Source organism: Centrocercus urophasianus, unplaced genomic scaffold, assembly GCF_019232065.1.
Source record: "Centrocercus urophasianus isolate 14NV4802_14NV808 unplaced genomic scaffold, USGS_Curo_1.0 seq_11, whole genome shotgun sequence".
In the NCBI taxonomy this organism is placed as follows: domain Eukaryota; kingdom Metazoa; phylum Chordata; class Aves; order Galliformes; family Phasianidae; genus Centrocercus; species Centrocercus urophasianus.
The window spans coordinates 65,787,024-65,812,698 of NW_024884253.1; the positions used below are offsets into that span (position 1 = coordinate 65,787,024).

The following is a 25,675-nucleotide window of genomic DNA, read 5'->3' on the forward strand; positions in this document are numbered from 1 at the left end:
AAATGGGCTTCAGAGTAGACAGTTAAGTGTCTGCAATAGTGTATCCCATTTCTACATTAATTTTCTCAGCACAACTGAAAGGAAAAGCAGTCACCTCATGATGTCCCTTTAATTTAAACTGCCAGCTCTGAGCCTCCGCTTCCTTCAAAAGCATAGCTCCTCTCAGAGCTGCTTGCAGTACGGCCTGAGAGCGAGGCGGGAGTGAAGGAAAAGGCTTTATTGCCATGGAAAGATTCAGGGATTCAACTTCATAACCCTTAGCTTAATTGCTGATAAAGAAGGAGGTACTGTTGAACAAAGAGGTGTTTGCTCTCTGGGTTTTAACCACATTTCCTGACTAACAGGATCCTATTGGCAAGGGAAGGGTGCTGCATGGAGTCGAGAAGATCCAGTGGCCCCACAATTACAGGCTGATAGGGCCTGCAAGGCACTGCCTGGGCCATATGGCATGTGCATGGATTGCTGGGCCAGGCACGGTGCTTTGGAAGCTGAAGTCCTGTTTCAGGAGCAAGGACAGGTCCCCCGGAGAGGCTGGCAGGGGGAAGGCAACCCGGATCATCCCACTGAGACACGTCTGCCACAGTGTGCAAAAAATAGGCTGAGGCTGCTCAGCCTTGGTGTAAAACCGTGTCTTGTTGAAGCTGCTCAGCCTTGGTGAAACATGGTGTCTGGTGTTTGGGAGCCTCAAGCAGCTGCTCCTCAGCTACAGCAGGCAGAGTGCTAGCCATGGCTGTGCTGCTCAGCTAGCAGCACTGCACATCACTCAGAGGTACTTGCTGTCACCCAAAGGATCACCTGTTCAGAATAGTTTGTGGACAAACATTCTTGCTGACCATCACAACATCACAGAACATGCTTTCCTTCAGGTTTTCACTACCGGGACAAGTGCAGTTTGGCCTTTTTTTTCCCATTCCCATTTCCGCATATGTACACGTGTCTACACATAATATATGCTGTTCATCTGTTTGTTGTTCTCATTTTGTCATCTTTTTATCAAGTTATGAACTGATTTTCTGCTCTGCCTGCACTGAATAGACCTGCTCCTCCGTTCCTCCAGAACTTACTTTGCCTTGAGCAGACACAAAGCCTTCTGCCTCACAACTGCTTTGCAACATTTTATTTAAACTACTACAAAACTGTACCAAAAATATAGCAGGTCTGTTTGAAAGGCCTCAGGTTCAAGTCATTTTCCATACACATTTTATCAACTTTCAAAGGATCCCACTGAAATTCAATGTTAAGAGAGCATTTTTGTTATATCTAGGAGGTATGTTGCAGCCCTCTTCTAGGAACTAGATACGGCTTTCCCAATAGAGATATCTGTTCTTTCCTGCCATCTGAATACACAAAACTGCTGAATATTTGTTTTCAAAGTAACTTTTACACCACAACAGTACAGTTCAGCTCTTCTCTTTTAGCTGTAGATGTCCTCAGAATTTAGATTAGAACCCAAATTTTTAAATAGCTAAACTCAGGTAAGACGAGAGTCACCCTGGTCTTCATTTGTTTCAGCCTCTTCATATTTTGTGATCTTTGAAACTATTTAGAATTGGAAAATTGAGGCAAGATTCACAGTACTTTGATAATGAAAAGCCATCACCACGGAGCACAACCTCTTTGCATGTCTCTTTTAGCATCCCAGTGGAAACCTTTTAGTCCAAATCTAACCAGTGACAATGCTTGCTTTTACTTTATGGAACGCTTGACATAAAACTAACCCCTTCTTTCCTAATGCTACAATTCCCTTAAAACTTTAAGTTACTTATTCATTTTTCCAATTACTTTTATAATCTCTGATCCATAATGAACTTTGTTGCACTGTTGGAAACATTAGAACTGGGTCAATTTCAGAGTTGGACACTTTTTTTTTTTTTTTTTTTCTTTCCCAGTAATTCTTAGAGTTTTCTTAGCAATTAAACAAGAGTTTGTGTTTTTTTGAAACTTGAAATTTTCATGTAGCTTCAGGCCAAACTACACATTTGTTCAGGCATGAATTTTGTTATCAGCATAATGTACAATTGTTGACTGGAATAAATGAAATTGTGCCTATTTTCTATTACTCTGGCAAACTGTGGTTTGTCTGTTTGTTTTTCCCAATTTCTAACCCAATAGCTGGAATTTCATCAAGGAGAAATTTCAATTTCTGTGCTGTCCAAAATGCAATAACAAAATAACCAAGTTCCAAATGCCCACCGATGCTGCATTGTCTTACAAGAGGGAACATGTGCATGATAGTCAGAAAAGAAGACTTAGATCCTAATATGCGTCCGACTCTTGTCAACTAAAGGAAAAACTATGCCAGGCCTTACCAGTGTGGCTTCGTTTGTGAACCATGAGCACATTGGGACCGATGCAAATTATCCCACAGATATCACATTTTAGCTTTCCGTTAGGAAGTCGAATGCCTCCAACTCCTGACATAGCCTTGCTGCCTGGGCCATTGTGTGAGCCATTCATTTTGTCTCCAGAGGTATCAAGCATTCGTAAATCCTCCGCACATTCTTCCCCATTCATTTCACAGGCACGCCCATTCTCTTCATCACTCTGAGTCTCTATTTTAATATTACCGGCTGAAAAAAACAATAGAGGATGCCACTCAGTTTCATTGCAGAATAAATATAGTGGCCAAGAAACAGTCACATCAAAGGAGTTAACTTCTACACATAGAATGTACAATATATCCAAATAACAAAAGCTACAAACACAACTACAGTTCTATGTGCCATGCGATGAGTTTACAACACGTGGAGCAATGAACAGTTAACATCAGTAAGACAAATACAAGGCATCCAGGGAACTGGGAACCCAAATGACACTGCAAGCCTGTTCCTAGGAGGTCACTTTGAGATTTTTGCATTTATGATATTGATTCTGACAATTGAGAAATTAAATTAATAACTGAACAGCTACTCATGGATTTGTCCTGAAGAACTATGAAAATAACACATCAAAGACAATTGAAAACACAACAGTCTCCACTTGGCAGAATGGTCCTGAGCGTTGTACTGAATTCAGATATTTGTTTTGTGGTTTTATAGGATAAGTGAGGACAATGTCCCCATTGATGAAAGAGAACAAACATTGATTAAATTAAAAAAAAGTGAAGAAAGATGGAAGGAAAAAATCAAGAGCAAGGATGGCATCACAGGAAATCATAGGAGAAATAATTGTGTTTTAGGGTCACAAAGCAAGAGGAAAGGATATCTACAACCACGAGCTTCTATTAAGACCAGTGAAATCAACAAAGATGGGTGGGAGAACGTTCTGACTTTTTTGGGCAACTTCTCTGTATTATAATCCTGTAGATGACAATTGCTTTCAACTAGAAGAAAAATGCAGGTGTGAATTTGGCATAGTCTGACTACATGTGACAGCTTATAGGTTGCTAGACTACATCTGTCTCAAGCCTAAATGTTACAGAAACGAGCCATGGTTCAGATCAGTTCACAGTACTATTCATTCCTCTTCTCTCTACAAGACCGTGTTATTTTTTTTTTTTTTTTTTTTTTTTTTTTTTGGTAGAGTAAACTATCTTTACAGTTAATTCCTTGTTTTCTGATCTGATGACTTCAGTGGAAAAACAGTTCTTCATTCGTCTCCAAACGATCTTTATTTCCTTTCAGTGAAAAACCCAGTTCTTCTCTGGAAACCACAAGTAGATTATTTACTGTAGTGGCTAGCTAAGTATGTAAGGGGTCTGCTTCACCCCATAGAGAGCCAGGTCTTTTTTGTGCAATAGTGACTACATGGGAGCTTCATTACTGCATCCTATGTGCTGCAGTAGCAATGACATAATTAAGCTATGGGCACTAATTACATCAAAGGTTGAAAGATCCTAATGTTCACTTGAAAATGAAATGTTTGCTCAACTTTTCCCTGTGACCCACTGCAACCTCCCAGGTGTTCCAGGCAAACAGCAGGGATGTGCCTGACAACAGGGTCTGAAGGAAAGCCCTGCTGGGAAACATGCTTGGAGTAAAGGCGTTCACCTTTCTGAACACTGCTTGGCTGAACGCTTTTTATAAAGTCTGCCACTGTAGGCAGTTGAATGTTTTTTCAATTTAAAAAAAAAAAAAATATATATATATATATATATATAAATTGTAATCAAAATTATATGTAAGATAAATAAAATGCATGTCCGAAACAGCAGGTATCCTTTAACAGTTATGTCCGAAAGAGGGAAATAATTTACAGGTATGGAGGAAAAAAGAGAGATAAAACAATGACTGACAAAGATGGCAAAAGTGGCTAATCAGAGGTGTTCTACTGTATTTTCCAGAATTAGCAGAATAGCCCTGTAGAGCTGTTTCCACTGCGGTGAATAGCAGCAGTAGAACTACTCACCTTGAGTGTATGAGAGATTTTCCATAAATCACACAAGTGCTTTCTCTTAACGATAAGAATGGTAATTTGTATCTAAATATGTACATCATAACATAATAATTGGTTATATAAATAAATTGCATATGCCTCACCTGCTAGGAGTTTGGAGAAGGTGGCTTTTGAAGTAGGCTTTATGTTAAGTTGAAGCAAAACATATGTGAACAAAGCAAAAAAAATCACACTACTTAAACCCTTTGGGAGCGTAAGTGGACAAATGAACATTACTGAGAGGTGAAATGGAACACAAATAAATCACAAAAGTAGGAACTAGATGGAAATGCTCTGAATTCAGTGAGCTGAACTTGCAGTATACTTACGGGAAAAAGATTTGGGAATTATTGCATGAAAGTCCCTAAAGCCTTCTGCCCCATATGCAGCTGCAATAAAGAAGGCAAACAGGATGCTGACTTGTAGTTCTGCTAGCAGTAAATGTAAAAGAAGATGGCATTATTGCTATACAAGAAATACATAGGAGAAAGACAGAGCTATTGTTACAGAAGCAACACAGGCAGTTCAGGGCAAAGCAGTAGGACAGCAAGCAGAGGAATTCAGACCTCTGTCTGATGACTCTGATTTGTGAAAATGCCACATTTTCCAAAGCATCCAACAAGTTTTATCATGTTTTCTAAAAGCATAACCTTTCTTGGGCATTCCCCTTGCTTGTAGGTTAACTCCTACTGAAGTCAAGAGGAACTTTGGCTGAAGCATCCAGAAAAAGGGCAAACAGGAGCAGAGCACCTAGCCCAGCCTTCTCCCAGTCCCAAGGAAACCACAGCCCCTGCAAAGAGAAGATCTTCTGCCATCATTCTCTCTTTGCATGGTAGAGATCTCTTTATCTGTGCTCATTTCTAGTGACTGCAGTTGTATAAGTTAAATTGCATTGTTTTCTTTGCACGTCTGATGAACTTATATAATGGAAGAACAGAGTTAGATTATACATATAGTTGTGTACTAGCACATTTTTTTGCATTTCTGATGCCAGTCTTCAGAACGTATCTACACAAAAGGAGCTGCACAACCACACTATAATGTGCATGTTATGAGTTGCCAAGTGCAAATTAACATGGCCTGGGGTACGTTGATAGTGGTAATGATACAGTTCATTACTTGCTGTAAGCAGTGACAGAGATACTGATCTCAAACTTCATTAAAGCCCTGCAGCAGTGTGTCTTGGAGTAGCACAGCTCCCCTGAGCAATGCATAAAGCAGAGCTGCCACTCAGGATGTCTCTGCAGCACTGCTCACTTAGGGCTTGCTTTGGGAGGGATGCTCACTTCGGGGACAAGAGCCAACACATGGTGAGGGCCACATTCCTATTCCTGGCTTCTCACAAAGGTTTTATAGGTCTAGTTAGCGAACAAAATCACTTCATGCACAGATTTAGCACATTTTTCAGGCCTGTTTTTCGAAAGAAAGTTATTGTAAAAAAGCTCTGCTGATGCAGGAGAAGGAGCAGGGAAGAGAACCACTCCAGCAGAAATACTCAGGATTTTTGTCGAGTCTGACTGAAAAATGGGCAAAAAAAAAAGCCTGGAGACAGACTGAAAAAAGTAAAACAGTAAAATGTTCTATTTCTTTTGTAAGAAATGTTCTGTCCCTCTCTTGTTATAGTGGGCAAAATCACTTCTGGGGCAAAACTAGCTGGGAATCAAACTTTTCAGATGCACTAATCAAGAACATTACATTTGCACAGGTTTCTCAGTTACTCAATACAGTCTTTGTAGAAATAGTGTCTGGTAAATTCATGTCCTTATACATATGCATACAGGCATTAATCACCTGTACAATAATTCATTCTAGCAGTTTTTCATTGGCACTTCTAACATCATCAAAGCTTTACTTATTAATTGACTTCAGTGCTGTTGGAGACCACCTTATAAGGCTCTGTGTTTTACTTTGTTTGTACACCGGTACTATCTTTGTACTGGTACGATTTGGAGATGTCTAAACCAAGCCCTTTTTTGTGTGTGCAAGGAATGTAGATTGTATCAGTGTCCCTGTACTGGCAGCTCTGCCCTCATTTTCCTGCTGGCCTACCCATACTATGAAAAACTCAACCAAAAGCAAGGCACCCTGTGGGTTTCTTGTGCTGTCTGACGTCTAATGAGAGCTCCACTCTGGATTTTTGAAATTTATGTCATGAAGAGTGTTTGCCACGACAAAAGCTGACTTAAGCAAAAGTATTTGGACAAAAAAAGAACTGACATATCAAGGTAAAGAGGGGTGACAGTACGATTTGTCTGTTTTTTCAGATCCAAGCACTGGTTTCCTTAGGAAGGGCACTGTAGTTGGCTCAGCATGGCACTCAGGCTGGGATGCCCAGAAAGGCGTGAAGAGGGACGAGGACCTGAGTCACACTTCCCTGGAAAAAACTGAACAGTGCCAAAGGGAAGGCAGTTGCTTTGCAATGAGTGAAAGAGTCTGTTAGAGGGGTGAAAGGAGAAACAAAATGGACTTCCTTGGAAACAGGAAGGCTTGAAGGAACAGCTTTTAAAAGACAGGAGAGTAGGCAGCTGGGGAAAAAGCATATGTAGGATGAGTGATTTGTTTTCATCTTCACGTGGGCTCCTCTCACATGTAAACACCTTTCAAAGTTTTCTGAAACTTTGGTACTAGCATGGTTTTGAGTGCCTGGGCTAAAATCTCATTTGAAAGAGAACTTCACATCTCAACTCATAATCTTCTCTGCTGGGAGATATATAGTAAGACCTGGCTGTCAAAGTATTTAGGGAGTAACAGAGAAAAACAGATCATACTGAAGTTGCTGGGGAATTTGAAGGACAGAAGTACCTAACTCCCATTGATTTTTAATGGCATTTGAGTACACCTTTTATTGCAGTGAAGGTACTTAACTGCATCACATGGCATATACATATCTTAAAGAGATGTCCCTTAGCCTATATTTGAAAGTAAACACAATAATCTAATTTTTGCTTGTGACATTATTCCATGCAAATTCTTGCTTATACTTAGCAATCAAAAGCAAAGAAAATTCCTCTTGAAGTTTTTTCAAATAATTTGAGTGCATGCCGTTTTTTGTTTGGATGGCTTATTTGTTATTCTGAGACAAGTCAGAAGCATTTTGTTGATGTTAGTTGATGATTAACAGTAGCTTTAAAGTCCAGCAAGAGTTTTGAGTGCAGACAACACAGCTATTCAAGCAGTAGACAGATGAGGCTGCAACAATATTTGATTCATTTAAGCAGTGGATTGAAAGTATTATGGTGAGAAGGAGAGAACCTTTAACATCATCTGTGTTAGCAAATTATATATAACATTGCTACAAAGGTAGAACAAGATGAAAAAGACTGAAATAAACCACCCCAGCACATGAGGCTGTCAACAAAAGCAGCCAGGATCTCTTCCTGTTTACATAAGTGCAAGCTACAGATAAAACAGAGTGTTGCAAGCAATTCTACCTGCTACTTCTTTGATAAGGCATAACTGGTACTCTGTTCTATGCATCAAACCCTCACACATGTCTATGACCTGGAATCCATACTTTCCCCTTTTCTTTTCGTGTCCTACTCATTAACTGCGGTATCAGTTCTATTCCAGCAACAGAAAAGTACTGCAGGTGGAGGATGTCATTCTCAGGAATACAAGGCACACAAGAGATTATCTGTTCACAACAGCAGAGATAGATTCTTCAACTTGTGTTTCCATTAATAATATCTTTGCCTTATGAGCTTCTGAAGGGACATGAAGAATCACATAGCTGTAAAAAAAGATAAAAGCCAACAAAAGGCCTGGGCAGAGCAATCAATGAGCTATGTGATGATCTAAGCCTTTAGTAAATAAAATTCAGAAGATGCAGCATGACAAAGCATGTTAGATATGACTGTTCTGCCCAGGCCTTTCTACATGTAGCACTGCACTGCCCAGTTTGTCAGGCATTTGTGGTACCAGCATGTACAAAATGCTGAAAGTTAGAGGTCAGCTCAGAAAGGCTAGAAACTATGAGACTTAGTAGCTATGGACAAAAATAATTAGTAAATAAAATAGGCCGTATGCAGCCCATGTTGCACAAAGTGTTACACAGGATTTTGTTTAGGAAAGGAGCCAGCACTTGACACAGCTGTGTTGAGAGCATAAACACTGAGGAGGTGAGTGTCTGAGGTTGGTGAGGAAGACCCAATATAGAGCAGGCACCTTATCACTTCACTTGAGAGTCCTAAGTTCTATACTGCAGGCTGCACTGTGGCAAAGAGGGGGTGGAGATAAGAGTGACAGCTTTTTAATTAGCAGCTCTCAGCTGGATTGTTAAAGGGACACAAAAATTACAGAAAAATGTGTAACAGCACGATCCACAGAGGCACTGTAGGTACAGCAGACTGGGTACACTGGATAAGAAGTTTGTCCCTGTAGGGTGGAACTGCCCCACCTTTGACAACAAGTGCCAATCAGCCCTTGGCAGCTAATTTTGCCTCACTGTAATTTTGGCTTCCAATCAAATGGATATTATTCCAGAAAGACAAGTGTCCTCGGATAAGCTATCTCTGGTGGTACAACCAGCATGAGGTTCTCCACCCTTCTCATCATCCTCTACCACTGTTTCCTCCCACTGCCACCCAACTGTGGGCACCTGAGGTGCAAGCTGCAGTGCCTGCCTGCATGCCTTGTCTTCAGCAGCACACTGCACAGAGCAGAGCACATCAACACAGCTTTCTGGGACTGCACTGAGATCAGGCTGCAGGGAAGGCAACCAAACGAACAAGTAGCCAGCAAAATGTTTCCTCTCTTGGTATGAAAATAAGGACTCTAGCTCCACTGTGCTGACTCACAGTAAGCTCCAGTGGCTTAGCCATAGGAATCCTTTAATGTACCAGTGAAGATGGATAGGTTACAGACAGAGTCAGGTAATGATCCTGAAATCTATTCACATGACTGAGGCTAAGTGCTTTTGGCAGTGAGTTGGTGTTTCAGCAGGAAACCATCCAAGAGCCTGATCTAGTTTGTGTTTATAGTTAGTCTTTATCACACTATTTGTTGGTACATCTTGTACTGGGTTCAGGGTTCAAAGAAATAGTAACTACCCGGCTGCTTGATGTTCATCTGAATTGCCAGTGAAACAAAGTTTTGAAGGAGTGAGAAGAAACATTATCAAGAATTATAGAATCATAGAATCACAACATTGGAAAGGACCGACAAGATCATCTAGTCCAACCATCCTCCAATCACCATTACCACCCACTAAGCTACTAAACCATATCTTGTAGCACCTACGAGACATACTGAACCTATTTCTCAAGTTCCATGCGTAACCCATGCTTCCTCTATAAAGAGTGCTGTGTCCTTCACTGGCCACATGACAGAGAAGCTAAGGAAACTGCTACAGGACTGTCAGTAACAGCCCTTCTTGATACTTTTCTGTTATGAAATGTAAGATGGGAAGGGGCTGAAGGGAAAAAAACTGAAGGGAAAGGTTTGCTGACAACCTGTAGTAAGAACAGAGCTTGTCATCCTTGACTTTTTCTCATCTGATTTTTTTATGTGGGCATTGAAGGATGAGGACCAAAAGGGCATTTAACAAGAAATTTTTAAAAAGCAAAATAATAACCTCAAGCAACAGTGAAGTTAAAATGCTCCAAACGTATGAAAATATTCCTGACTCACAGAGGTGTATCTGCGTGGAAACATGTTTACATGCTAAGTTTGTTACTGGTAAAGCTGCTTCCTACAGAAATTCCATAAACATTGCACTTTACACTCTTCCCATCAAAGCAACAGTTGTCCAAGAGAAATAGTGTCATAGATTCCATAACCCAACATCTGTAAGGTATCCCTCTTCTCTAGTATTTCCAAAAGGCATATTTCAGTGGAATTCATAGGTGATTACCTTTCTTCAACTAACACAATGAAATTCTAGCTAAAGGAAGTCATACATGGCAGTCTGGGAGAAGGTGAAAACAAGAGCTTTGTAATCATGAAGACCCCTTGTAGTTCATGCAGAGTGTGCATCTGCAAAACAGTCTGTTTCAGAGAAGAGACTAAGACAAGATTTGACACCAATGACACTTGTTACAGATGAGAAAGACAAAGTATTGTCTTACAATAAGCCATATGGACATCACTGAAAGTTGTCCTTACTGTGCTACAAACCTGGGGACAATATGGGCATCTCTACCAAAGCAAAGGGCTTAGCATATGCAGAAGTATAGACAGTGAAGCATGTAATTACACGCTTAATGGGATCAGGTATATACAAATGATGTGAACACCAGCTAGAGAGGGGATTTTAAAGCCTAAATGAACAAGAGAAAAGCTTGTGAAATCTGAACATGTACACAGGGCATTGGTCAGATCTGTACCAGACAGATGGTGGTCACTGCTCTGCAGAAGAGCTAGTGCTTAGGAGTTGTCCTTGGTCTGTGGGAGGAAGGGGAGGACACAGCTCCCAGGGCACAGGTGTGGGAAAGGAGAACAGTTTGCATATTGCTTCAGAGCACCTAAAATTGCCTTGCCCTTCATACAAAACTAGCCCTCGCAAACCTTTCCCTTTTCATGCTCCAACTCAGTGGACTACATAGACATCTTTCATTTTGTCCCTGGAGTAGTACACATACTCACTGGCTCAGGATTTGGCCTTGTGAATCCTCCCTTTTGCACATTTACACTATGCCTCTCAGTCAGTGAGACACATGCAGGGACTTTTACTGGGGACTGTTTAGCTACCGTGATGATGCTTTCAGTGCTATCTGACAGAAATGTCAATAGTTCCCCAGCTGCAAAAGGGTTAGTAGATCTAAAATTAGATTAAGCAGCTGTGTTTAGGTTTGGGGAGATGCCTATGGGTGCTGGGCCAATGCTGTGCTTTGTCAGTCTGCTCTTTCAATAAGAGGTTGGAGGTGGAAATGGAGAGGAATCTTGCTATTTCAACACTTAAGAAAGCATATTTCATACCAATTTTATTGAATGGCCTACTGTCAAAACAAATTCCAGAGCCAATTCTCTTCCATTGCACAGTGAAAAAAAACAACCAAGGATATTGGAAGTTGGTTCTAGATTAAAAAAGATCAAATGCAGTCTTCACACTGCAGTAATAAGTTACATGATTTCTCTCAGGACTGTACTAAGAAGGTAATCCTGAGGTAGCTTGCTTTAGTCATACTACTTCTGAATGCTCAGTTATTTTTCTAGATCTATTTGACACTACTGAAGTTTTTTCTTTTTGTATTGCAGAAATATTGCCAGAAGGTTTTGCAATGTAAACAGCTGCATACCTGATCACAGTGTGCTCAACAGTCCACTGAAAGGAAATCCTAGTCTACAGGGAAGAAGCATAAACTGTTCTACAAAAGGAAATTTTCTGAATATGGGTATACCAGATTGGTCTTGAGGAGAAAAATATAAGACAAAACTAATTCCTTCTCATCATATATTACAGTCAGTGCTTTGCCACAGGATCTAGAGCTCTTTCTAGGCATCAGTCTTCCATGCTGGCTGGCAGGGAGCTCCCAGTGATGCTGGGAGACTCTCAAGTGCTGAAAGATCTGGATTAGTCTGGAAGTCTGCAGAACAAGTCTGTTCAGTCCAAATTTCGGAAAGACTTGTCTTTCCTTACTTCCTTGGCCAGTTTTCTATCTGCTTTTTCATTGTTTTTACCTCAGGAAAAACAAACTCTCTTTGCCTTCCCTGAACAGAATCCATTCTTAACTATATTAGTACCCTGATAAGTTACCCTTGACATAATTTTCCTCTTTGTGAGGCATCCAACAATTGCAATGTATAGAGTTTCCTTGGGTCTTTGAATACAGTGCTAAGAGAAAAACCTTAATTTCATTAGCATTCTTTTCCTCAAAAGGAAGAAGAAATTATTCCAAAAATCCTAGTTTCTCAGAATGAAGTGAAAAAAGCTCATGACAAGTTTAGGCTAAAGAATTTTACGTATGTAAAAGATATTACATCAGAAACTGCCTTTCCTCCTTTTAAGTTCTCTTACACAAATGCAAAAGAGATCAGAGTGAAGTCTCGCAGCTAGAGCACTTGGATGCAGGTGGCCATAACTTTTCGTGCTAAGCATATATAATTCCATTGAAGACATTAGTGGTGGAGATATGGTGATTAATGTTCATAGAAGGTAAAAACAATCTTTGAGAATCTTTTCTAATTTCAGAGATCACATACAAACCAGGAGGAGGTTTATTTTAATAAGGCCATTCTGCTCTAAAAATAGTTCAGGAAAGAGATGATACTCAAAGCGGTCAAGCTTGTGGCAATTTCCTAGCTCTTTCTCTAAGCGCACCACAGTGGTGATTTGGAGCTCCTGAGCATAGGAGTCCCAATTAATGTTCTGAAAGATGTCTCCAAGATCAGAAGGTAGCTATGCTGCAGAAGAATGCTCTAAATTGAAGCTACTTGGATTTCCAGTGAAGCTGTTATGCCTCCGAATGAAAAAGGCCATTACGGTTAGCCAATGAGGTCCAGCTTCCTGAAACCTTTAGCAATACTCAAGGCTGCTGAATGTAAAACAGTGTTTTAAGATTATTTACCACTTTCTTGAATGAGTAATTTGAAATTTGAAACTCACTGGAAACTCAGACAAGATCACAATCTTCAAACAGTCGCAAACACCACACTATCAGTATCTTACATCAAAATTGCAACCGTTTTCTTCACATGGATAGATCAGCAAATCATCCAAGACAACATGTTTCTGGCAGAGCTTTGAGGGTTACAAGGGTTCAAAGCTTACAAAATCATAGTTGCTGAGTTAAAGGGTCTTCAATAGCACTACTCTTGAGCCCACTGTCATAAATTGCCCCAGGCTGACTATTATGATCAAGTGAAACCTACATAACTCAGACCACCTAATGTTTTGTGGCTCTCCAACTGGTGGCACTAACAAAACTACATGATCAGAAAACACAGATCAGCCTGAAGAACACTGATAATTGAGAAATCAGACCACTGTTTCCAAGTTTTGTATTTAAATTTTGGGCATCTGAAAACCAGGTCCACTCTCTGTTCAGCAAGCATGTTCAGGCAGGTATGTCTTAGCCTCTCACAAACTCTTTGCCATGACTTATAAACAGATGAGTGGAGTGGTAGTTAGCAAAAAACATACATTGATATATTCTGGTTTCAAAGCTCCAGAACTGGTTCAAGCATTGCTTCCCTGCAGCAGAGGAGACTTCCAAACGCATGTTCCACCACAGCACCCTCAGAACACAAGCAACTGTGCAGCAGAGGAGAGTAATTTTGAATTATTTGAATTATTTGGGAGTTCAAGTCTCCTTGATTTACAGTGGTGTTTAGACTTTTAACACAACCTGAGCTTCTCAGGATGAGTAGAGAAAAAAGAAACCCACACTAAGAATGCTGTTGAACTTGAGTCCAATCGTAGCCATAGCTGAGAAACATCACAGCTTCCTCCTAGTCCGGCTTAACAGGAAACCTCTATCTGCAGTTCCTCTAACTCCTTCCACAAACACTCAGCGCAGTCTGGACATATTACCCATTTCCTCCCGACCCACAGTTGTTTATCTCCTTAGCATCTGCCATGGCCTAGAAGTTTGGACCAAGTTCTATACCAATTGCTGTGGTGTAGATTTACATCAACCAAGCAGAAAGGTGTCTAGAAAACTCCAGAAAAAGAAATGTGCACCTCTAAGTAATGGGTGCCCTAGAAGTAGTTATAGTGAAGTCTGAGGGAGAGCTTTTCGATCTGTTGAAATCTCAAGAAAGCTGCATCACCTCCTTGTTCTCACCCATAGCATCTTCCAAATCATTACCTAACACACACACACAGAGCTACCAAAAATTTTCTTTCAGGTGTTATGTTGCTTTGTTGTTGTTGTCGTTGAAAGGGCAATGCACCATAAAGCCTAAAGGTCTGTTCAGTTTCAATGCCTTCCTCCACATTCAAGTTCAGGAACATATCAGGCTTTATCTCTGCTGCAGTAGTATCACGGGACACCTTTAAACAGGCTGCAATCTCTCATTGCATTCAAGGAAATGGTGGTTGTTCAGTTTGGGATTATCTTAAACTTTGTGGAAAGACATTATCTCAAGTTCCTGGGCCAGAAGCCTCATGACTTTCTGTCATTTCTCTTCCCTATTTATAAATCTTTCCCCTTTTTCTCTCAGCCCGCCCCCCCAACCCCCAACGCCTCACCCCACTCCCTCTCCACTTGGACCTGATTCTGCACACTTCTGGAGGTGAAACTCCGTAGCTGCAGTTGTGACACTGCAGTTTGTGTGTCATATTGTAACCGGGTTTCCACATCCTCCTCGCTCTGTTGTAAAAGGCCTTGAAGAGGAAGAAGTGCAAACAATGAAATATAGGAAAGCAGGAAAAGAGGAAGCAGCCGAGAGAGAGCAGCCCAACTGAAATGCTAAGAATTATGGAGAAGTGACAGAAAGGGAAGCACAGACCAGGAATTATACTTGGTGGCCTAGAAGAAAAAAATACAGCAAACAAAACATACACAGGCTCAGCCTTTTCTACCCCTAAAACAATCTCCCAGATTACTACTTTCCAACTTTCATTTACTTGGCCTGTAGTCCCCTTCCCACCTACTTTAAGATATTTACTGAATTGTGGTACTATGCAGGCAGCCTCATCAAAGCTGAACCTACCACTCTGCTTCTCATCTTCATATTAAGAGGATGGGCGAGAATAGGAAACATTCTGAGGAAGAAAAGAGGGAAATCAAATACAAAGGAACGACTTCAAGATTCCTCACCTTAGGGTGAGAGCACTCGATTAGGCAATGGTTTTCTTTGCTGAGAGCAGAGTGGTGGAAGAGCACTGAAGGAAATTAGCTAAAGAAGAATAGGGATTGCCTAACAAGGCAATCCTGCCTGATTGCCAGGGGATGGAGCAGACAGCTTAGGAAGTCCTCCCCCTGAGATCATGTACTGTTCCGTCCTGCTAATTCAGAATGAAAGTTGGCTGGAGCAGAAAGCATTTAAAATTCACATGAAGAATTTTCTCTTCTCTATTTGTAGGCAAAAGAGATACAAAGCAGAATGTGAATCTATTAAAGAACGGCATATGACTGAGCCTTTTGCACTCCCCCTATCTCAGGGACTTTTCTGTAAGAATTAATCTGATACAGGGATGAGTAAAAGGTAAAACTTGTAAAATGACCCTCTATAAGTATCACAGCCCTTTGAATTATGCAGACTTTTTGAGTCAAGCTCCAGTCTTATCTTATCTGGTGGCTAACTGAATGTTGTAGTTTTTAAGGAAGATAGTGGTGAAATCCTGTATGTAAATGAAGACAGGAGTGTTACACAAAGGTGTACTGCGGTATAATTATTTGTTCATCACTGTGTGAAAACTACCCTGTTGGAAGAGCTAGTTCAAAACCATTTGTGGCTATTCCCCCACAAAGGAGGCTGTCAGGAGGTGATAAGAAATGTGTATTAGTGAGGCTGCACTTTCTTTGAAACACTCTTGCACAGCAAGCACCAGCAGGCTCTGATATTTTCCCTACTGTTTATCTGTAAAATAGAAAATATGTTCTGGACCACTCAATCAGTATTGAGTTCTTCAGCTAAAGTTAATATATTTTGGAACATGTAGGAAAGAGAAGAGAGAAATTTACCTGTGTACGAAGGAATTAGCTTCTGATGAACAGCAGCATTCTCTCAGAACTTGTGTCTGTCGGAGAGCTGCACTGCATTTCCCATCCTGCAACTCTAAGTTCCCTTGTGCTTCCTTACAGATATAGCAATAATAGCTCTAGCTCATGGTCAAGCATCATATATACTGCAGAAAAGGGAGATTATAAACAGGAGGGAAATCAGCTTTTTACATGAGTAGATAGTGACAGGACAAGGGGAAATGGTTTTAAACTAAAGGAGGGGATATTTAGATTAGATGTCAGAGGGAAGTTTTTCTCAAAGGGCGGTGAGGCCCTTGCACAGCTGCCCATAGAAGCCCCATCCCTGGACAGGCTCAAGGCCAGGGCCCTGGGCAGCTGAGATGATGAGTGTCAGCCTTGCCCACAGCAGGGAATTGGAGCTAGATAATCTCTGAGATCTCCTCCATTCTGAGCCACTCTATGATTCTATAAATACTTCTCCAGGAATGGCAGGGTTATCAAGCTGTATTATTCACAAACAAATAAATGCTGATTCCATGCACACATGTCCATGTACATACACGTAGGTCATAACAGCAGTAATGCACCCTATTTATTTCCATGTAAATTATAACAAAGAGCTCAATAAGACTATTCGATAGAGCAAATTTTCAGCTACAAAACACTGTTTTTCAAAATAGTCACCAATATTAACTGTGCATTTTCACCAGCAATGAACAAAAGCATGCATGTCACTCTTGTAAAAATCTGCAACAGCAGAGGTGACCTACTGTTTCACAGATGCTATGACAGCTGAGGTCTGCATCTTCAACTTTTTTTTGATGGAGAATTCACATGTCACTCCATGGACTGTCATTTTGACTCCTGCTTATAGTGGTGACACCATGACTAATCATCATTAATGATGTGGTCCAGGAAACTTTCACCTTCTGCCTTACATTGATTCAAAAGATCCTAATAATCTTGCATAGTGTTCTTTCTATTCTTGTGTGCACATTCATGGGACCTGCCTGGCACGAACTGCTACATTCCAACATTGCCACCATCATTTCCAATACTGAAGCTGATATTCAGCTCCACACACAGCTCACTGGTCATAACCTGATAATTAGTGTGGATGAGCTGATTGACATACTGTTCATATTCTGCTGTGACAGCTGTCCAGAATGTGGCTTGTCTTTCACATCGCTATCACCTCTGCTGAAACACACCACCCACCACCACACTGTGCTCACATCCACTATTTTGTCTCCATAAATGTTCAGCAAGCATCAATGAATGTCAATGGATGCCATTTCTTTGGCACAATGACACAATTTTGCTCCACACACACCTCTAAGTCAGATGCCATTCTTCAGACTGCCCCTCTGCTGCCATCTGTCACTCAGCAACAAAATATAAAGGAATACTCATGGGAAGGTTCAACCTCTACTGATATCCCACCAACATCTGCCTCTGACATTGTGCCAGTCATAAAATAGGAGGCATTACTTTCAGAGCAGCCCTTGTATGTGAGAGATGTATGACCACTGCAAGAGTTTTACCCACCTTATCTGTTACAGAAAAGGCCCGGTGTATAATTTGGGTGTGAGGGCCATGACCTGAATGCTCCTGGGTTTTCTGGTTCTAGTCTAGTTTCAACTTCAGTGGAGCCCCTCTTAGAACTGTAGAATCATTAAGGCTGAAAAAGACCTGTAAGATCATCTAGTCCAACTGTCCACCTACCACCAATATTGCCCATTAATCCATGTCCCTAAGTACTATTTCTGCCCTTTCTTTAAACACCTCCAGGGATAATGAATCCATCACTTCTCTGGGTAGCCTGTGCCAACCACTCTTTCTGAGAAGAAATTTTTCCTAACATCCAAACTGAATCTCCCCTGATACAACTTAAGGCCACTACGTCTTATTCTATCACTGTTAACTGAAGAGGCTGACCCCCACCTAACCACAACATCCTATCAGACAGTTGCAGAGAGCATTTCCAAAGACAAAAATCAGTCATGCAGCTATTCAAGAAAAAATGCTCTGTCAAAAAGTCAAAAGAGTATTTTAAGAGAGAACTTAGCTCTGGATGTTCTCCACAGTAAATGGTTCAAATTTGATTTTGGATGAGAAATGGCAAGCGCAAGAAGCAGAAACATTATTTTCCTGTCAAGACAGTCATTATGCTACTAACTGTTAAATCAGGACAGCAGGAAACAACTGAGCATTGATCTCTAGTGCAGTCCTAGCCATAAGGGAACACTTGAGTAGTTTGCTTGATTAAGGAGCAATACCACGAGGGGATTTTTATGCTGATGCAAACTTGGAAAAAAGAGAACATTAAATAGCATTAGAAATAGGCAATACTTGGTCCAGAACTACTCTCAGTTTCTCATCAAGTATAAACAGGACTTTTCTTTTAATAATTTTCTTCTGCTGCTGCCTTCTCCTTCAACCTACAGAGTGTTTGATAATGAGCCAAACTTTACGGCATCAAAGAGGGACAGGGCACTGGATTCAGACTTGGGAAATCTAGGTTTAATTCCTACTCAGCCACAGACTTCCTGTGTGGCCATGGGAAAGGCGCTTATTCCATCATGTGCCTTTACTTCCCTAACTGTACATCTTTCAATACTTTTTAAAATAGGGATAAGACTTTTTTTTTTTTTTTTTTTTTTTTTTTTTTTTTTTTGAGAAACTCAGAAGTTTTGCTACTATCTACTGTATCAGAATGCATGCCTTACATGTGTCTCAATACATGAAGCTGGAATCTGGCCATGCTATGGTCACCTTCCTGGCAACTAGGAGGCAACTGGGGAGCATGGGGCAGACAGCAGTGGTAGTTGCTATCACTTAGGTGTTGGTGAAAATGCCACACGCAATCTGAGAAATGTCCCACAGAATTATACACGAGCAGAAGGTTTTTTATCATCCCTACAAGTAGACTTCATATCCATAAAATATACTGGAGATCAAGTGCTTGGAACTCTCAATCAGCTCTCCCTTATCTGGTATTGCTCCAGGTCAAAAAGGAGACTTTTTCTTCCACAGGCTATTGACACAAGAGAAAGAAAGAAACTGTAAGTTTCCTCAGCCAGCCTGTTCCCATGTTAGAGAGGGAGAAGTAAAAGTCACAGAGATAACTATGTCAAGAAAAAAAGCAGTGTAAGCTGTTTAAAATATCCAAAACATTTTAAAAATTCCTGTTACACTACCATCAGCATGGCAGATCCTATAAGTGGCCTGAAAAAGGAAAGAAGAGAGGAGCTAAGCTTGTACCTTTATTGTAGCACATGACTAAATACTGAGAACAGTGTCATCTCTTGTTCAGAACTGTAGAGCTTCTCATATATGTTGTCATGAGCTGTGAAATCTCTACGAAATCAAATCACTGGAGTATTTTGTAACTCAAAAGACCTTCAGAAGTATCTCAGCAAAAAGAAAAGCCTGGACAAGGACACAGATTTGAACTCTTGCAAGTAAAGACAGCTTGAGCAAATATTAAAGATTTACCTCCCTCTACCCATCCTCACTCACTGTCCTGTCACATCAGTGTTTGACTGTAATTCCACTCTTGCGTATACAAATCAGGCATAATGATCTAAATTTGGTTTACCAAAAGTGTTTGTGATCTTTTTAGACTATCAGTTTTGGCATTTTCCTGCCCTCTCAGCATTTATGGAATATTCAAAACTGTCTAGCTGACAAAATTTTGTCAGATTTCCTCTCCAATCTTGGTCTCATGTCCTAGGCAATATAAGTGCCCTTGGAGGGCTCTTTCTGTCTCTTTTTAAAACGTGTTCAGTTTCTGCTTCAAACACTTTTCAAATATTGCAAAAAAGCACCCATCTTTACCAAACAGAAAGGATTCTAAGAGTGTGTTACAAGTTTTCTGCTCTCACCTGTGACTTTTAAGCAGTTACATTTATTGGTCAGTGATAGAGCCTATTAGGATGTTAAATGGGGATGATTTTCAGACAGGCAAAACTCTGAAGTTCTAATTCTGTGTCTAAATATATGTATGTATATGAGTCTGTTTGTGTGTTCAAGGGAACACCGAACTCAAGATCTGAGAACCATTAAGTATCAAAATCGTACTCTTACTATACACAGAAATCAATCATTTTGAAAGGACTACTCACACAGCGACTAGTTTCCCCGTAAACAAGTGTCTCTAAGTTCATTCCCATCTTCAGTGTCAATAAAATATAAATCCTAGGCTGCTTAGGCATGTGAAAAGTCACCTGGTGTGATACTACAGTTAGGAAACCTTCACCTATCCCATGAACTACCATATTGGACTTACTTGTTGCTACCAAGCTAGAGAGTGCATCAGTACTATTCAGTCCAGGATTAACACTGCACCTACATATCATGCTAACATCCAAACGGTGTGGCTGAATTAAGAGTAAGACAAATGGAAAAGGTGAAAACATTCCCTCCTAAAATGCAAAGCAACTTTATAGTTGCTGTTATTTCTTATTAGCTAAAGTAAACTTTGATATCTGGGCCATTGCTCTGCTCTGTGGAGTACATTGTGAGGTCTGGAAATCAAACTAAATCTTGCAAATTCCACCATCTGTGTAACATATAATCTGAAAATACAACTTGCTGTAGTTGGATCACACAGGCTAAGCCAGGCCACTGCCAGGCAAGTGTCAAAGTTTGCCTTTAGAATGCTGACCATTTAATTGGTAAGATGGTCAGGAGACAAAAATACCAGACAGATCAATGATGCTTCGTTCATCTGGAAGAGAGCATCTCAAGAAAAGAAGCTACTGCCTTATCCAACACAAAAAGCCAAAGTTCTAATGGCTGAGTACTTCTGAGTACTTTCTGAGGTGCTGAAATCCATGTTATTCTAGAATCCTATTGGCTGGCTGAAGATTCCCAGAAATTGTCAGACATCAGGGTTGTCACTTTCTCACCAGTGCTGAGAGCTCTCCTGGACACCAGGCAAAGTTTGGCTCATCCAACACCTCAAATTCCTTTTACTGAAAGGCACTGTTGCAGTGAAAGGTTGTGGGCTCACACCTTCAGGTTAACGTGCTTCTCAAGTGTCTGTAGAAGAGAACGTTGAAAGTTTCATTTTCTGTTGTCGTTTTTTTATCGGATGAATGTGCAGTGGCTGTTAGCAGTGTAGGACAGTGGCATGCTGAGACTAACCTTCCCAGCAAGTCTTGTGAAATTTGTTTCTGCTGATGCAAATGTGCTGTTTGTTAGAGCTCCACGTTGCTATCTGATCAACTCATCCTAGGTCTGAATGTGAAAAACACAACCCACAGCCCAGAATGTGGGGATCACTGTGTTCTCAGGAAGTATGCAAGTAATATAACCATCTTTGCTCTCTCTCATTGAAGGTAAAAAAGGGTGAAAAAAAAACTTAGAACAGCAAACACAGGAAGGCTGGAGAATACATTTTGCTCACCAAGCCTCGCCTTTGTAATGGTCATATATTGCACCGGGCTGTAGCTCCTCAAGACATGAAAAAGAAGATTCCCCGTATATCAATCTCTGTTGCTTTCTGCAATGCGTGTACAGAAGGGTCCATCACCACATCTGTTGCAGTTCTTTTAATTGTGCCTTTGTACTCATCTGCTCAATTAGCTACTGAAAGATCTACAAGTTAAGCATGCAACAGCTTTTAGTGGAAAGCTATCTCAAAGAAGAGATAAAAGATATTACATCTGCTTTTTCCGTGTTATTATTTCAACACATTAGTAACCTATCCCTCTGTTCTGAGGACCAGACTTCTCCCAGAACATCACTACAATGCTACATTTGTACAATGCTACATTTACAACAGGACTATAGAAGAATCATCTAAAGAAGGCATTTCATAAACCTAGTCCTCACTCTCTATTACAGAGTTTGTCTGACTGACGCTAAAGGAAATAAATTGAATAAAATATCTGAATGAGTGAATGAGCATCATTTAAACCAAAGCCCAACAAAGATAACTGGATAATCTCTGTTCGCACCAGAGAGCTCATAGGGCTGGAGGGAGTTTATGATCACAGCATTGTTGGGGACAGGGACCTCTGTTCTGCCTTTTCCTAAGAGAGGCTACTTGGCCTCTTCTCAGAGAAGAGGTGACCTTCCTCTATGTAGGGCATTACCTACAGGAAAGTCTCTCCCAGGCCACTGGAGCCTTTGGTCACTTTCCACTGTGTGTCTCCTTGGGAGCTTCAGTGTTGGAGGTGGCTGCCATCCTCTCACCAGCATGCACTGTGTGCTGCAAGGAGATAGCCCCAGAAGCCCATGAATCTCTTCACTCTGCACAGGAAAAGCAAACACGGCCTCCTCCATGCCATCCTTGCTGGGCTAGGCTGCACTGTGCATCAGCTCTGCTGGGCACCACCTCTATGATGTGGAAAAGAGCATGGGTCTCCCTCTCCTTTATGCAGCACTTCCTTTCTTCTTTAACTTCTTGGTGGCCCTTGTAGAATTATAATTTCCACCTCTATAGCACTGAGGTTCCAAGGGTCTACAGCGACTGCAAAAGCCACAATGGGTACAAATGTATCTTCCTCAGCCACTGCCCACTTCCCAAATGGAATTTACACTTATTTCTTATAGGGATACAGACAAGTTAGCAGGAACTAACATTTTCCCCTTTTAGGTTTGAAAAAAACATTTTTGTTACATGTATTTATTTTGCAGATTGCATGTCTGAAGGGTCTTTTCTTTCTGCCTTAAAAGAATGAAAAGCTCAGCTTTCAAGAGCAATGCTCTTCTGTGCACATATGCCCTCCTTCAGTCTTTTACCCACACACGTACATACAGAGAAATTCAGTTTTGCAAGCATATAATTTTATGTGTGCAGACCTATCTTACAGGTTTGTATGTACATGTGTGCTTGCGTATGTGCTTACACCATGTCAAAAGGAGAAAGTGGAATAAATGACTCCCTTTGGCTGGAAAATGTACAGTTGTTTCAAACTTCAATGGGAGTATTAGAGAGAAGCAATGAATTACAAAAAGTTGTAGGAATGAAAAATATTTTTGCATTGGCTCTTTAACTCAAAGGGCTAAATCGTGTATTGTATAAATCAGTCTCTTTCACAGCCCAGAGGAGAAGATCTTATTAGCAGTGGTTACAGTATGCAGCAAATGTACAGACTCATTAATGTGTAATTACAGAACAAACAATATGAGACTTCTCGAGACTGTTTTGCAGGGAGAATAAAATCCACTTAACACCACAATAAGCCCATGATAGGATACCAATTTTACTAGGATCTGCTAGCAGTGTAGTGGTAAGATTAAACAAATGTGTTGCTACCAGAGGTAATGTCTCATTACCATTATTCATTCCTTGTCTTTTATACATGTTAGGCTCCAAGGCCACTGAAGGCTTCTGCTAGCACATTATCATTTCTCATTTTTATTTCTACTTGCCATTATGTGGACAAATGGGCAGGAAAAGACTAGTTCCTATTTGACTTCTAGATAAATTGCTCTAGGTCCACACCTGCAGTAAACAGAGTCCCACAGCCCGCTGGCCCACAGGGCTCCCCTGCCTCCCCTCCAGCTTTCAGCAGTGTGAAGTGTTACAAAAGCATTTGGATTCTGGAAGGAAAACTGAGTAACCGTGTTTCAAAAATGAAGGTGCCTCTGTGGTAAAATTATGTTGATGTTGAAGGGATATTCTCAGCTCCTTGCTCACGGCTCCAGCCATACACATAGCTTTGCATTTCCACACCAGCAGGACAAGGAGTGGGGAAGCAGAGGGACTAGCCAGGTGGTTTGCTCAAAAGAAATAGTGAAATTAACAGCCCATATTGTGAATACAGACAGCTGGGGGTTGGAGTTGGAAGGGATCATGAATAATTCAACGCTCTCTACATAGGTGTTTCTTTCTATATGTGACTCTTGGCACAAAAAGTAAGCAGCAACTCTCAGTCCAACTCACTGACCTCACAAGGAGACGAATTAGTTTACTGTGGTGGATTCTCCTCAAAAATAAACTCTCATATGGAAAGAACTGGAAAGAGAGCTCCAAAGCATAGATGCAGTGTGAGGGGCAGAAATGGCAGAGTTCCCTAGCTGGCAGAAGCCATTTCAGTGCTAGTAAAACTATCCCACTTCAACACCAACCACGGCCACCACTTCCGAACGTTGCGACACATATTCACAGCAGGAAAAAATAGGCTCAGTATCTCAGTCCATGTAATGGACTGTTCACAGTACCGATCTGCCTCCAAAAAAAAAAACACCCACCCTTAAGCCATCATTAAAAATCACAACACAAAGCTCTGAGTTTAGAGAAAAACATAGCACTGAAACCACCAAAGATTTGGGGAGTTCAAATCCATGGTGAAGATGTTGGCTGATCACAGCTTCTTACCAATACAGGATGCTTTTAAATGATGAAATATGGAGAATGAATATTTCCCCTTCTATTAATTGCAACACTGCTGAACATGTCACCAACTTTAGCTAAAACCCGCCTTTCCATTGCACTACACATTTCTGTTGCGTTACTTAATCAGCAGGGAGGCTAAAATCATGTGCAGATACTCTGTTATATGAAGGAATTAGCAATTCCCCCTTTTTTTTTTTTCTTTTTTAAAAGGAGGGGTCAGTAAGCAGGCAAGTTCTTATATCATTCCATAAAATAATCCACAAAATACTGACAATTCTGGTAAGAGCTACTTCCTCAGAAGTAACATTTCCACAGTAAAAACAAATGGTTTATGTGGAAGTTCTCCTTACTCTGCAGCACAGTGACTACTGGATTTTTTTTTTTTTTTTTAATTTAAATCAGACTCTGATATGTGTGATACGCGGCTTGGATGGGTGGAAGTCAATTCATTCTGCTATATTTCTCCACCTTTGCTCTATTTACCACACTTCCCAGACTAGATGCTTTTGGACTGTCTCTGGGGGAGGAGAAACAGGGGAAATGGATGAAATGGATGGTGAAAACCAAAGAGCAAAATCATGGACCTTAACTTTTATTTTTGGAACAACCCTGCTTTGGTTTTCAATTTCAAGTAATTTTGTGTTATCTTTGCTTCTTACTAATTCTCTACAAATCTTCAATGGGACTCTTAATTCCATTTTTATTTACAGATTTTGAAACATTACAGCCAGAATGAAAGGAGCAGGAATTAATTCTGCTTTGGTGTCTATGGTGTTGCTATGACTGACAGTGAAAGGATAGATTAGATACCTTCTTGGGATCTCCTATGCCTACAACTGAAGGCACCTAAATATTTCTGAAAAATGTATCCCAAAACTGCAGTGAACAGAAAAATTAGGTACAATTCTTACCTTAAAATTTGTAAAAAACAAGGAAAAAGAAACAGACTACAGATGGATTACTTTATTAGGATACTCCTAATACTCCTTGCATGTGCATGTGCACCTTTACAATGCAGAATTCACCTATTTGGGAGGGTGGGACAGCAGAAGGTGTCTCAAACTGCATGCTGCAGGCTACTTTTGGGCTGCTGTTGAGCTGGCTCACCTACTAAGAGAAGCAGTTTGAGGAGGCAAAATAATTCCCAATTATCTGCCTCTGGAAGCCAAAGGCCTGGGGTCCCAGTTGCTTCACTTTCACTTGTTAATAGCTTGTTGTGGTCACCCTTCTTCACCATAAATGACACATTGAGAGTATGGAATTCCTACAGACTACATATGTGGCAATGTTTTCTCCTGGATACCAACTTACAAGGCTTCACACATGAAGATTTGCCCCGTGAGCTTAATGAGAATGGTTCAAGGACAAACCGCTGCCCTGC

General features: G+C 40.7%; 1 protein-coding gene across 7 annotated transcripts in view; it reads right to left on the minus strand.

The window, feature by feature from the left end:
• IKZF1 (IKAROS family zinc finger 1) overlaps positions 1–25,675 on the minus strand; it is a 71,002-nt gene that overhangs the window by 17,294 nt on the left and 28,033 nt on the right. For all 7 annotated transcript variants that reach the window (XM_042839794.1, XM_042839792.1, XM_042839799.1 and 4 more), the window contains one exon: positions 2,310–2,570. In XM_042839794.1, the coding sequence (XP_042695728.1) occupies positions 2,310–2,570 (261 nt within the window). The remainder of the gene's footprint in view (positions 1–2,309; positions 2,571–25,675) is intronic.